This window comes from Athene cunicularia (genome assembly GCF_003259725.1).
Source record: "Athene cunicularia isolate RWA chromosome Z unlocalized genomic scaffold, athCun1 chrZ_part4, whole genome shotgun sequence".
NCBI classification, from domain to species: domain Eukaryota; kingdom Metazoa; phylum Chordata; class Aves; order Strigiformes; family Strigidae; genus Athene; species Athene cunicularia.
In genome coordinates, this window is record NW_020799145.1 from 858,013 (window position 1) to 872,726 (window position 14,714).

General features: G+C 37.0%; 1 protein-coding gene across 1 annotated transcript in view; it reads right to left on the reverse strand.

Moving 5' to 3' along the window:
* Window positions 1–14,714, reverse strand: part of PGM5 (phosphoglucomutase 5) — a 65,808-nt gene that overhangs the window by 47,046 nt on the left and 4,048 nt on the right. Inside the window, exons 5-8 of the mRNA XM_026866771.1 lie at window positions 12,211–12,357; window positions 9,803–9,928; window positions 7,113–7,303; window positions 6,080–6,234 (exon numbers count right to left, since the gene is read on the reverse strand). Coding sequence (XP_026722572.1) covers window positions 6,080–6,234; window positions 7,113–7,303; window positions 9,803–9,928; window positions 12,211–12,357 — 619 coding nt within the window. The remainder of the gene's footprint in view (window positions 1–6,079; window positions 6,235–7,112; window positions 7,304–9,802; window positions 9,929–12,210; window positions 12,358–14,714) is intronic.

Sequence of the window (14,714 nt, forward strand, 5' to 3'; positions counted from 1 at the left end):
GTTTCTCTATTTCTAGTATTAGAACAACAGAATACAGAAAATAAGCACTCAACAGCACAGTAGAAATATTTTTTTAAATGGTTTATTAGGTGTGCTTTTCTTTCCCTTGTTAATCAAGTGTGGTTCTTATTCTTGTCCATAATATTACATGACGTAGATACCAGTTGGCCGGAAAGTCCTTTTCTTTATTTATTTCTTCTAATTCACTAACAAAAGAGACTTTCTAAAGTATTTTTAAACAACGGTTCCCATGGTACTGCACATGTATTAAAGGCCAAATTATGACTAACTCAATCTGTCATACTTCAAGATTAAATCTAGCAAGGTAAGTGGGACATGTCTAAGAAACCCACGGATGTAGACTGGTATGATGAATAAGAACAAAACCACTGTAAGACAGTCTGATAAGCATCAACTACCTCCTCAAATGGAATAAATACAAATTCGAATGAATAACCATCTAGATATGAGAACTATTTAATTAGTTCAGGTATTTGTTTTAGATGTTGTACTGGGTGTACATGGCAGGGTTTGATGGGATGAGCTCTGTGAGAAGCTGGGGCTGCCCCTGTGCTGGGCACCACGGGTTCCAGCCAGCTCCAAGACACACCACAGGGCACAGCTGAGCCCAGCAGCCAAGCCGGTGGCTCCTCCGGGAAAACATACTTAAGGGCAAAAAGCTGACCAGCAGTTGAGGACTGAGGAAGAAAGAGCCCTGTGAACATCAAGGTCAGAGAAGAGAAAGGGGGAGGAAGAGCTTGCTCAAGGTGCTGGAGCAGAGACTACCCTGCAACCCATGGAGAGAACCACAGTGGGGCAGAAGGATATTCCCTGACAGGAAATGCAGCTGGTGGAGAGCTCATACTGGACCAAATTTCTCCCTGAGGAATAGCAGCACATGAGGAAAGCCCAGATGCTGGAGCAGGGGAACAGTCTAAGGAAGAAGGCGCAGCAGAGGAGAGCTGTTATGGACCGACCCCAACCCCATTTCCCATCCAGCTGCACCTGCACCACTTAGGGAAGAGGAGGTAAGAATAAGGGAGTGAAGTGGAGCCTTGGGAAAAATGACTGGGGAGAAGGTGTTGGTTTAATCCGTGAGTTTTCTGTTTCTCACTATCTGAAAGTGTTTTAATTAGCAATAAATTATTTTTTCTCAAGTATTTTGCCCATGACAGTAACTGGCAAGTAATGTCCCTGTGTTTCTCTCAACCCATGAGCTGTTTCATCCTATTTTCTCCCCATGTCCCGTTGAGGAGGGGGAGTGAAAGAGTGGCTGAGTGGGTGTCCGGCAGCCAGCCTGCCAATGTCATCCCACTATAAATATTTGGATGCATACTTTGATGTTCATTTTAAAAGCTTCCAACGTAGAAGCTTATAACTTAGAAGCTTCTAAGCACTGATATAACTACAAATAGTTAATAGTTGCAAAGATGGCAAAAGCCAAGCAGTTTTGGAAAGTTATGCAAACAGGACAGATTACAGCTAGTATCAGATGGTGATCTGTAATGTTTCAGTCAAAACGTTTTACTTATTTCATTCAAATCACTACTTGGAAGTTCACTAGGATTTATTTCATTAAGTTCCTTTTGACCAATACCCACAAGCTTTCACTGTCACATGTTTCATTCACATTAACAATTTGTACTTTCTACTATAACTAGCACTATGTAACACAAGAGTCTTCCAATGACAAGAGAGAGGTAAGGGATGAGTGGAAGTCTTAAGCAAGGAAGACCCAACCTCAGTAGAGGAAGAACATATTGGGAATCACTTAAACCAGACATACAGAAGCCCATGAGGTCTCAGATGCTGAGAGTCATTTCAAGGCCATTCTATGTTATCTTCAATAGGTTGTGGCAGTTGAGGCAGCATTCTGAGGACTGAAAACAAGCAAACATCACTCTTACCTTCAAGGGTGGCAAGAAAAAACATCTAGTGAACTACAAACCAGGCAGTCTCCCCTTGATCCCTGGGAAGGTCATGGACAGACTAATCTGGAAATCATTTCCAAACTCATGGAAGACAAACAGGTCTTCCATGAGTAGTCAGCATGGATTTATGAAGCAGAACTCATAACTGACCAATCCGATAACCTTCTACAATGAGGTGACTGGCTCAGAGGATAAGAACACAGCAGTCTACCTTGACTTTGTCAAGGTTTCCAACTCTCCCATTACAGCCTCACAGACAAAATGACAAAACATAGAATAGATAAATCAACAGTGAAGTGGGCTGAAAAGTAGCTGAATTCCAATGTTCAAACTGTTGTGATCAGCAGCACAAAATCCAGCTGGAGGCCAGTCACCAGAGGTGCCCCTCATAGGTATATACTGTGGCCAATACTGTTTAACATCTTCATTAATGATCTGGATGACAGGGTAGAGTGAACCCTTAGCAAATTTATAGATGATACAACACTGGTAGGAGTAATATAGCAGAAGACTGTGCTGCCATTCAGAGGGACCTCAACAGCCTGCAGAATCTGGTAAACAGGAACCCCATGAAAGTCAATAAAGGGCAATGTTGGAAACCCTGCACATGGGGAGGAATAATCCCTGGCATCCATACTGGGGGCCAAACAGCTGGATATTAGCTCTTCAGAAAAGGATTTGATGTCCTTGTGGACCATGAGTTGACCATAAACCAGCAATAAGGCCTTATGGCAAAGGCCAACAACATCCTGGGTAGTATCAGAGAAGCACTGCCGGCAGGTGGAGGGAATTCAGCCTTCCCTCACTACTCAGCAATGGCAAGATGAAATGTGGGGTCCTGAGTCCAGTTCTGAACCTACTGAAACAGTTCTGAAAAGGTCCTACCAAGCTAAGGGATTGGTGTCTCTGCCATACTCAGAGAGGCTGAGATGGGATTGCTAAACCTCAAAGCGAGAAGGTTCAGGGAGGAAATCTTGTCAATGTGCATAAATACCCAGGGCGAGTGCGAGGAGTAACAAAGATAGAGCCAGACTTTTCTGCCAGTGCCTAGTAACATGACAGGCACAATGGACACAAACTAAAATTCAGTTTCTACTAGAAAAAAGTTTCTACTTAAGAAAAAACTTTCTACACTGACTGTGGTGAAATACTGGTACAGGTTGCCCAGAAAGACTGAGGTCTCTCCATCCCTGAAGATACTCAAAACCCAAGTGGACAGAGCTCTTAGCAACGCACTCTAGTTGACCCCACCTTGAACCAGGGTGTTGGACTAGATGACATCCAAGCATCCTTGCCAGTCTCTACTATTTTGCGATCATTTCATTCTTTTCTTTTAATTTCATTCTCTTCTTTTAATTCAGAATTAGTCATAGTACAGTTTTTAAATTATTTTTTTATGTTTTCTTTCTAGTGCATGAGCTTTAGGTAGATATACAAAATGGTTCTGTGACATTTGTCTCTGGAACACATAAAACCATCCATTATAAGGAAATAAAAGGGATCAAGAAACAAAAAAAAGCAATAGATTTAAAGCATACACTAGTAAGCTGTAACCTGAAACCAACTGCAGGACTTAAGCAAGCAGTGCTATCCATTCTTTTCTACTTGGAGCACAAAATCTTTTTTCTTCCTGATTATGTTATACTGGAAGTGAGACATGCAGCAGCAAACACAGCAAAGATGCTGCCCCTCGCACTAAACATGCTGTCTGGTATCAGACATCACATTTTAGAAGAAAGTATTTTCCTTCCTATTGCAAAGTATAAATTGAGGTTTTAGAATTTTAATACTAAACATTATACCGGTGTGCTAATTCTACATAGAATTATTCGATTTTTCTTTTTTCTTCTTGCATCATTGTATTGGGAATATTCTTGTCCTTCCAAAATACTTTCTTTTTTTTCCTTGCAAGCTCACTAGTCAGTCCAAGAGAATGGAATCATGAATGCCTTACACATATTCTTCTATACCCACTGTCCCAGTGTAAGATTTCATTGACACTAATGGAACTGTTCCTTATGTTTATAGATACATGAAATTGGAATTCAGTTCAACACGAAACCTATTCTGAGAATCAGCCTCTCCATTAGTCACTCCTTCAAACAATATATTGGATTTCAAACAATGACATTCTACATTTTACTGAAAAATACCTCTTATAGACAACCATCTTTCCTGGAAGTTCAGTAGTTCCTTATGGTGGGCCTTCACTGGGAATCCTGGAAGGTATGATGGCTCAGTAATTCATGCAGTGAACCTCTGAGAAAGGTAATGATGATACTCCTTACTGTGTTCCAATCCATGTAGCCAGCCAACACGTAGGAAAACTGACTTCCTTAAGACAAACTGCTGATTGTGATTTCATGTCTAAGCTGGGTTCTACAATGAGTGAGTCAGCACTGGCACTCATAAGTTAAGCAGGTTATACAATTTTGGCTACCAAAGCATGAGAATCTCTGGACAACATTATGGCATTTTACAGAAAATCAGAATTCAGCTAGTCTGGATTGTCATGTATGTAAATGAGTCATAAAAGTGACCAACTTTGAAAACATGTAACTTAAATCTTCAGGAAAACAAAGAGAACCACAAACCAACCAACCAACCAACCAACCAACCAAATATCAAGTGCTCTGGATACAGACTGCAAACTTCATAATAATAAATATTTTTAAGAATGGCTGGAAAAATATTTACATCCTTCCATCATTATCAATTGTTCATGTTTATTTAATAGTGAGTCTTAGATCCACAAAACTAAATAAGGCAGTAATCATGAGACCATCTGTGCTCCAGAAGGTCAAGTAAACATTGTCAAAAACATAATTCAAATAGTCAGAGTGTTATTGAAGGGGATTTCAGTACATTTATACTTTGACATATTTACAGAACTTTAAGAAAAGACAGACAGACAAACATATTAAAATGTCAGTGTTTTTTCAGGTCTTACAGGAATGCAGATATCCTGGGTTTTATATCCAAAATGAAGGTCTATTTATGTTATATAGTAAAACAAATATAGCGCGTCTACTTATTTTATATAGTATTTCAATATAATGGTAGCTTTCACTTAAACAATAAGATTTTTAGATCTCTAAACAGAATAAACAAAATACAGCAAATCCTGACCTAACAGTATTTCCTTAAACTAGACCATCTACCTACAAGTAAGGAATATTCCCCTGAAGTCTCTATCAAGCATTAGAGGAAGCTGCTAGCTCTGAATTTAGTAACTTTCAGAAATTTCCTGAATAGGGAAGCACGCTAATATCCTTGCTTCTCAAAGAGTAATCAACCTCTTCATACAAGCTACTTTTCACTTTTAAAAGTACTGTTTCCTGATTAGACACATTTAATGGGGGGAGCAGACCATTCCTGTGCTGGTAAAGCTACGTAACCAGATCAACACTGAGACACAACTGACTCAGTGAATGCTCTTTCTACACAGAATGTATAAGGCCATAATATTTAGCTTAATCCTCCTATGCCAGAAAATTTTACAGAAAATTTAGGCCTGGATGAGACTTGTTCTAAATTCAGCTGCTGTCACAGGATGGATATCCATCAAATCTTTTAAAAGCAGATACAACTTGTCAGAAATAGCTTTAGGCATACTTTTAACCTGCTGTGAAACCAGGAATGGCTTTCAGAACTGCCTGCAGTCTGTTGTGGGACATTTTGTATCATAACAGATGACATATTTCGACAGCTTAAAAGAAGAGGGGGGATTATGTTTGGGGTTTTTTTTAATGCTTTTTTACTACTGAATTATTAATTTATCTGTTTTAAACTTCCATGAGTTTCATAAGAAGGGCTGCTAGATTAGGCTGTAACCCATTATTTACTAAGAGTAAAGTTATTTGGGAATGAATTACCAGTTAAGTGTGTCTACTCTCAAAAAGATTTAACCTATTTATTTCTTTGCTGGGCTGAATTAAAATATTTTCATCCAAGTCAAGTTTGGTAAAATTAGTCTAGGTAGGATCAAAATATTGTTGAAACTAGTTAAAACAATAAATCACATAAAGATTGTGAAAATTAGAAGCCCTTATCAAAAGAGTTCAGTGTTTTGGAATTGCTGTGTAGTACAAACCAGAGAGACAACTAGTATAATGACCAAGGTGATACAAATAAATGTCTCATCTTACTTGTCCAGGGCTGTGCTGGTAGGCATGCTCCTGCCAAATCCTCGGACACCCATCTGACAGAAGTATGGAATGCAAGACAAATTGGCAGCAATTATAGCCAACGAATCCGACGCGTTAACAAAGAAACCATTTTGGCCAAGGATCATGTAGCGGTCCTGGAGAAGAAAAGAAATTCAAAAAAACATCTTAAGTTCCATGTTTTGGGGAGTGGTAATTTCTTTTATCAGATCCACTGTAGGTAGGTAAAAAAATAATACGCTTTGGGTTGCTTGCACCCCTCTTTCAGCAGAATAATGTATTGGCATCATCCTGGCACATTTATAATCTTGCTATCGCACCATCACTCCCTCCAGCCTTGCAAATCAAAGCTCCATACAGATGCCTCTAGATTCAGCCTCCTACATGACACTTCAGTAGGTCTGTTCCTGCCAGGAAATGCTTGTGTAGGAGAATCCTTTTGCAAATGACACACACTATACAGGGAGTAGGAGGGTGTTTTGTGTTTACTAACACAAAATAGCTTCTGTTCTTCAGAATCTTTTCATCTTTCTCCCACTCTGCTAGGACAGAAAAATGTTTCTGTAGTCCTTTGCTGTTTATAATGCTGATAATACGACATGAAAAGATTAAAACAGAGATTATGATTCAGTGCTTTATTTTGCTAAAAATCCCTCAATTTATGACATTAACCAAAATGACTTAACTTAGTTACCTCTTACTGTGACAAGTCCTATTATTTTTATACGCTGTCTCTTTCTAACCAGGGAATAAAAGCATTATACCAGTACAAGATAAAATCAGCCTAATATTTAAAGAATTCTCATTCTGCATTCAAATCCAGCTCGATTTGCAGATGGATTACACCATATGTGTCTGATTTATGGGTTGCAAATGCTATTATCTGTACCTGAAAGTAATATCACTTGCAGCTTAAAGGGTTTACTGAAAAGCAAATAAATTACACTTATATGTCCCATATCTGACCCTAGACAAACAACTATGGTGAAACTTCCAGACAGATCAAAATACTTACTCCATCAGCATCAAAAGCAGCCCCAAATCCATACTCGCCACCTCTCATAGCCTCCAGCAAGGCAGTTGCATATGTTAAATTGGGATCAGGAGGCTGTCCACCAAAATCCTCAAGAGGAATACAGTTTATGGCAGAATTTGCAGGAGCTCCCAATTCATCACACAGGATTCTTCTCACATAAGGTCCCATAACTGTAAAAACAGGAATCTGCCATGTAATCAGAAAAGCATATGCTTGACATACAAATTTTTCACAGCACCATGAAGATATGAAACATACTTCCAGCAATTCTATACATCTGTCCAAGCCACAAAAAACAAACTATAATTTCACAGAGGAGTATGTGATTGTCCCCCCAGTAAATAATCAGTTGGCAATTCAGCATTAAAAACAGAGTTCCCCACTAGTGGAAGTGAAAAAGTAATCACTGAATGTTGAAAGAAGCAAGTTTCGGTTACCTATTATTAAGCAAAGAAATTACCATACACATAGAGGATTTTTTTTTCTCACTAGAATAGAAGTAAGATGCTATTCTGCATGCCCTGGAATGCCAACAACAGTTTAACACATAATAGCATGGGAAGTAAATAGTAAGGGAATACAAATGGGAAATAAACTTACTGCAACATTCCAATTCATGTTAAAATTGCAACATGTTTGTCCACCAAAGAATTTTACCACATTTTAGTTACTAACACATAGACAATAAATTAAAACTTTCTCAAAACTAACTCCAGAGTAATTTCTGTATATGGCCAAATAACAATAGCTCATGATATTAGATATCATAATTATTATATGCATTCAGCCGCTGAATGGACACTAACAACTGACTGAACCCTCTGCGGCCCTGAGGCAGGTGTGAACAGGTCCCTCAGAGGTAAAAAAATTCATGATTGTTTGCTTGCTGTAGTATGCTCTCTTACTCCCAAATCTTGCCTAACTGGAGCAACTGTAATCCAAGGTAAAACTATGTGTGAAACTTGTGTTCAAGGAAATTTAGACACTAATTCTGTAAAATATACAGTAAACAATGATTCAGGTTCTTATCAAGAGTGGGCTCCTGACAAATTACTCTTTTCTATGCTAAACTGTCAATGTCTACAAGGCACAAAAGCAAATTCCAAAGGTGCAAAACTAAAACAAACTTTGGAAGGCAGTTTGTCCAAGTACACATGTGGTCATCTCTAACATTCACTATATTGTGGCTAGTGACTCACTTTTGGCTAACATATGTTATCCAGAAGGTCTTTTAATCTGATGCCATCAAGAGAAGGACAAATCCCAACTATCTTTGGTAGAATACTCCAGTGGTTACTCACTGTTACTCATAAACATATGAGCTACATTTCAGTTTGAATTTGTCTGGCCTCAACTTCTCACTACTGATTCTTTTTGGTATTTTGGGGAATTGAAGACTGAAAAAAAAAAATTCTGCAGAAAAAAAAATGAAAACTTTTTCTGTTGTATAAACAAATAATCTTGTATACACTTACTTTATGTGTACTGTGTATTATAGTATGGTTATTTCTAGTCCAAGATACAAAGTCATAATGCCAATTCTCTATCATCTTGTAAATAATGTAAACAAACTCAGTCCTTTAAAATTTTTGGGATGCATAAGGTTTTCTAACCCTGTATCACAGTATGCATCTTTTTGACAACATGTAAAACTTCTCAGCCCTCATTTATAGATCTGGACATCAGAGCTCTACCAACTAGATTAGTAACATTCTCTCCAGTACTGTACGTGACAGGAGACAGTACCTTCGTCATTGTTCCCTCTACACTGTTCAAGGACACCATCTGCCCTTTTGCCAAAGCCTGGCAAAAGTGGGTGTTCACAGTGACTGTAAGTCCAGTATAATCTTTTGAACAGTGACTATCACAGTGTACTAGATACTTTACAAATGCTTTGTAAGTCTATCCAGCTCCTTTATCATTCTGGTTTTGTAATCCTGTTGAAGAATGAAACCTGGTTGGTTTGATGGTATTAATTTTCCATAAAATAATGTTGAACAGCATTACCTACATTCTTATCCTTCAAGTCATAATCCGTAGAAATCTTTATTTGTGTTTTCATGATGTAGCCTAAGATAGATCTCACACCAATCTATGTTTCCCCAAGCGACACAGCTTATATTTGTTTAATATTATCACTAACTTGGTCCCCTTGCTGTCTTTTATGACACTTTCATCTTGCCCCCAGTACACTGAAATTTTTTAAGTTAACAGTAGTGAGACAGAGGTCCAAGGCAACATTTTAAGGACTCTTGGATGCAAGAGTCTTATAATTTTATATCATTTAGATTTTACTCTTAGTAGAGGCTGCTCTGTAACCTCCTTGGTTACTGCACACTGAAAGATACTTCATCACCCTCTCATGGCAATATTATCTCATCCAGCTTGCTTCCAAAAGCAGGAAGAGATTATTTACTGGACACAGTGTCTTCACTTCTTTATCAAGAAAGATAAACTTCTTTACCTAATAAGGGACTTAACACATTGTTAAGATTGCCTTTGTTACTAGTATAACATTCCAATCCTTTCTTATTACTCTTAATCTTACTAAAAAGTCTGACTTTTATATGCTGTACCTTTACTGGGAAACTAATGCAGTGTACCATCTTTACTGGGAAGCTATTGCAGTGTACCTACAATTTTGTCCTGATAGCAACTTAAGTTCATACCTCCATTCATGGCGTCAATCCTTATTTTAATCTGGTTGGGTCCTGTCAGCAAATTTCTGATCGCATTGAAGTCAAAGATACTTCGAAGGAGATTCAGGTAAATATCCACAGAATCTACAATTTCCACTAGAAAAATTGGGTAGAAAAAAATCACTACAGTTCACACATGGGAAAACATCTCTTTCAGAAAACTTCCACCAGCCATGCACCTCAACTAAAATCAGAGCATGCAACCTCTAGAGAATATGAATTTGGTCTGAAGCCCATAGAAGCAAAGTCAAAGACTTAGACTGATTTCAGTGTGGCTACCGTGAAGTTTTAAGATTAACAGTTTTGCCTGCTAGAAGACTGCAGAGACCATGTAAGTTAACAGTTCCTACTTCACTGAGAACATTCATTAGAGTACAGTATATCAAAGTAAAATTTTATTTATCATTCACTAAATCACTGAACAACTTTTCAATCTGAATAGGTTTATTCTCAGAGGATGGAATATGTCCATACTGTGTTGAAGTCACACGTTCTATTCTTCTATCTAACAGCAGTATTTACTTGCATTATTCCATCAGGAGAGACATAGTTTTCTCCTGTTTCAGCATCTGGAATATTTGTCTTCTATTTGTTGTCAATCTACCACTTTGCATTTTATATCTCACTGATTTAGGAAAGTTAGGCTCAGATACCACATCCATTTTTTTCTAACTTGAATTCCAAATTCTTAAAAGCAGAGAGCTACAATTTTGCTAGATCTTTTGGATGTAAAATATTAAAATGAATTAATGAAAGCAAGCCTGTTGTAATGAAAGCTGTTACCAAACAACTACCAAAAAACAAGCCTGTAAAGTCAGCTTGAACATATTACTTCCCCTGATTAAATCAAAAAGCATTTATTACACAAATGTCTTTTAATCAGGTTAGATTACTATCTTGAAATATTTTAGTTACAAGTTAAATTATTACTTAGAATATTAGCCTTTTTTTCTCAGAAACAGTGACTTTGCCCTAATGATCATTTTTAGGATAACATTAACATGACACAGACATTTTTTGAGCCCAAGAAAAACTCTTGTAATAGATTGCAACAATACAATTCAATAGAGAAATAAAATAAAGGTTCACAAGGCTGAAAAACAACCTGAAAAACGTATTTGAAAGTGAGTTAATTCTATGGTATATGTCAAAACTCTCAAGGATTCACTAAAATTACATTAATGCATATCTTCTATGCAGTGCTCTTAATGATGTTTAAGTAAGCTCTAAGCTTTACACATATGTGCATATGCCTCAAATTCAGTGGAGCTGCTCACACATATTAAAACAAAGTGCATGTATGATTGAGGTCTAGAAGTTATTTTAGCTCCTGCCAAACTCAACTGGCTTACTCTCTATTGCTTCAAAACCTCTGTAGCCTTGATTCACAGGAGTTAGTTCATACAATTGAAAAAGCAGAAGCTTTAAATACATCAGACAGTACCTTAAAATACTTGCAATTATTTTTAATCTATTTTTATACTAACTGTTGGGGAGGGAGAATTTCTCATTTTCATTTAGAAAAATAAAATTTGGAGAAATTTAGAAGTTGAAAAAACAAAATCTAAAACTGGGGCACTCATATGATTCCAGAGTGGTGCTAGAGCTGAATTTCCTTTGTTTCCCTAAAAAGCTGAACATGTTATTTGCAATCAAAAAAATTTAATAATTTCAAATTTTTAGATTTTTTTTTTACATCAAAAACTTTATTCATCAGAATGTACTTTGTCTCAAAATATAATGTTCTGGTGGAATATAAACTGGTTTTAATTCTAGGACATCAGGAACAACAAAGAGTTCTTGAGGCCACACAGACTTTTACAGTATGTGAAATACTGTCTGGATCCCTTTCTTTGCTTTCTGACTTCTTCAGGACAAAATGGTTGTGCTAGCCCATTTTAAATCAAGTGTAGGAATAAATGTATTCACGTGCATAAATCTGAGTATGTGCTTAAGCACTCCCTTTAGAGTCACTGGCTGTATAGCGTTTTACACATCCCCCAACTTTTCAGAAAGAATGAGAAAAGAATGAATAAACTGAGAATCTCCATGAACTTTATCAATTAGATTTCCATAAGCAAATTATTCATAGTCCAGAAATGTTTGTATTTGGTGTTTAACTACTAGCAAGCCTAAGCACATATATCTGGCAAATGTATTTGGCTAAATGATAAAGACTGATGTACTTAAAGTTCATAAGTCAGCTTTCTTATGTGCAAAACAAACCCAACATCTATACTGCCTAATATTTTGAGAAATTGTAGTAAGGCATTTTGAAGAATTAAAGTTCTGTTGAAATAATTACCCGTTAGCATTCTGCAGTAATTCTAATATTTACAATCAATAGATGTAGCATGCATGAAAGGACACATTGATACCTCGGAAAGGTTTGAATTTGTTCTCCAGATCAAATTCTTGTCTTCCTAGGCGTGATAAATCAACTCTGAGATCAGGACAAATGGCATATTCCTCCAAAGTTTTGCTGATTTGATAGATTTTATCTGAAACTATATCTGGAGCAGGTCCTGTAAGAAAACAGAATGTACTGGGTCATTTATTTAAAGCAAGGTTCCCTACTTAAAAAGTGAGTGCTCTATCAAGCATTTTGGAGTTATTAAGAAATAAACCCAAACAAAAAACTATAGTAATTGAAGTCTGTTCTTTCAGTGTAACACAGGTTTAAAACATTTTTTGAAAAAATATAACATGGAAATACAGTGCATTACTCACAACACTTCGATTCACACAATTTAAATAAATCATTATCTAGGACAGGGAGGATGAGGAAAAACCCACCGCCATCTTTCTTTGAGTTTATTGCTCAAAGACTGCCATTTTTTACTCTACACAAAATCTCAACATACATATTAAAGGAAAGTCTGTCCTTCAGCAGTGTTTCTGGTGTTTCACAGGGCTTTCTGTAAATGCACACTTGTGAAGGTGACATAGATTTGTGTTCCACATTATTTTATTAGACATAATTATCATTGTAAAAAGTCTTACCAGTTTGATAGTGATGTTCTCTTACAGTTTTCCTCCAATGGCTTAATGAAATATATATTTGTTAGAATTCAAAATACCTTAATTGCTTAATAAGCAATTATGACCTGGAACAGTTATGTCATTTAGAAACAGAAATCACATCTTACTTGTGCATTACTTTTAGTGCTAAATCCTGAAGACTGGCTCTATTTTTAAAGATTTACTGTCAATCAAATAAAAGTTGCAGGCTTGATGCAAAAATTACCAGATGAGCTATGCCATATGTAGTGCAAGAGCTGAGTCTAAATTACAACAGTCCTTTCAGGCTTATCTAAGTCTTCATTGCTTATATTAAAGCTACACTTTCAGTATGAAAAATACTTTCTTTATTTCCTTTTATGTGCTTCTCCTCCCAATCCAAGGCTTCTGTCTTTCCAGTACTAACTTCCTGCTACTCTAGTAATGCTGCAATATTCAGTGAATTTTTGCCACATAAATTGGTGTGTTCCATCTCTGATGCAGTGTACCAGATGGTCCAAGGCAATACACTAAGTAACAATCACTTAACTCTTCATGTGGTTTAGAAAATGATTTCTTACTCATGTAATCTAAGCCATCCATGGGGCGAGGACAGGTTTTATCAGGTTCGTCTATCCTTGATAGATGGATGTATCATCTACACAGTTAAGGAGATCCCACAGCATCGCTCTGCGTTCTCTCTTACAGCTAAAAGAAACAAACTGCTTCTGCCTGACCTGAATCTGCAAAATAGACTAAGCAAGAATGCAGAGCAACAACAGCCTTCCCTAGGAGGTTGTCATGGTGCCTAACCACTCTCTTAGTTCAGAAGCCTTGCCTATTCTTTAACCCACATTTTCTCAGCTGCAACTTTAACTACATTTCATTTCGTCTCTTTGATTATCATAAATAACAGAACCTTGTGACCTGTGCTTGAGGAGTGTTTCATATTTAAAGCGTAATAAACTGTTCAATTTTTCTTTTAAAAAGCAAAGCACACTAAAAAGAATGCCCCACCAACTGTTACCCATTTATCAAACAGATTTTAGGTGTATGTGGTATAGTAAAGTTTACAGAGTGCTAATACATCTAATGGTTTCGCTCTGGTATGTTTGTGCTGTGACCCTGGCTTTCTCACTGTCTGACCTTACACAGTCCCTTTAATCTCTCCTGGATTCAAGCCTATTCTGTTCATAAAATCACACTGGTTTTACCATGCACGATTTTCAATTAAACAAGGGATTGACATTTCCTCCTCAAGTTCTCCCACATTCAAAATGGGAAAGGAAACATAATTTTTAAAGCACTTTATTTTTTTCAGATGGAAGGCACTCCACATGTGTGAGGTATACAAGGTGTCAGCAATTGTCACCACAATGTTTTATGTGTGTACACGGATCTATAACATAAAACATACGTAACGTATAACACACCTGCATGTGTTGACTTGCTGATTTTGGAAAACAAGACATTGCTATATACACAAATTCCATTATTCAACAGCGGAATTGCAATAGTTAAAGTGGTACAACCCTCTCCCTGGCTAAGAGCAGTTATTTCCTGGGTAAACATGAGAAATGCTTTCTTCCATACAAGACAATGAGTTATACTGCTTACAGCACTTCTGAAATTCCATGCTTTAAAGTAAATGCCAAGACAAGCAACATAGAAATATGACTAAAACAGAGCTCCTTCACAGGCATCTTTATAAAAGGATTAGAACTGTTACAATGATCTGGCAGACTACATAAAATGATATAAAAATGGGATGGCAAATCTCTCATTTACAGAAATCTTACAGCTACCACCGGGACTTCAGTGAACATTTAACACCTATTGTACAGATCCATGTAAATAAATACAATCCTATTACTGGGGGGGG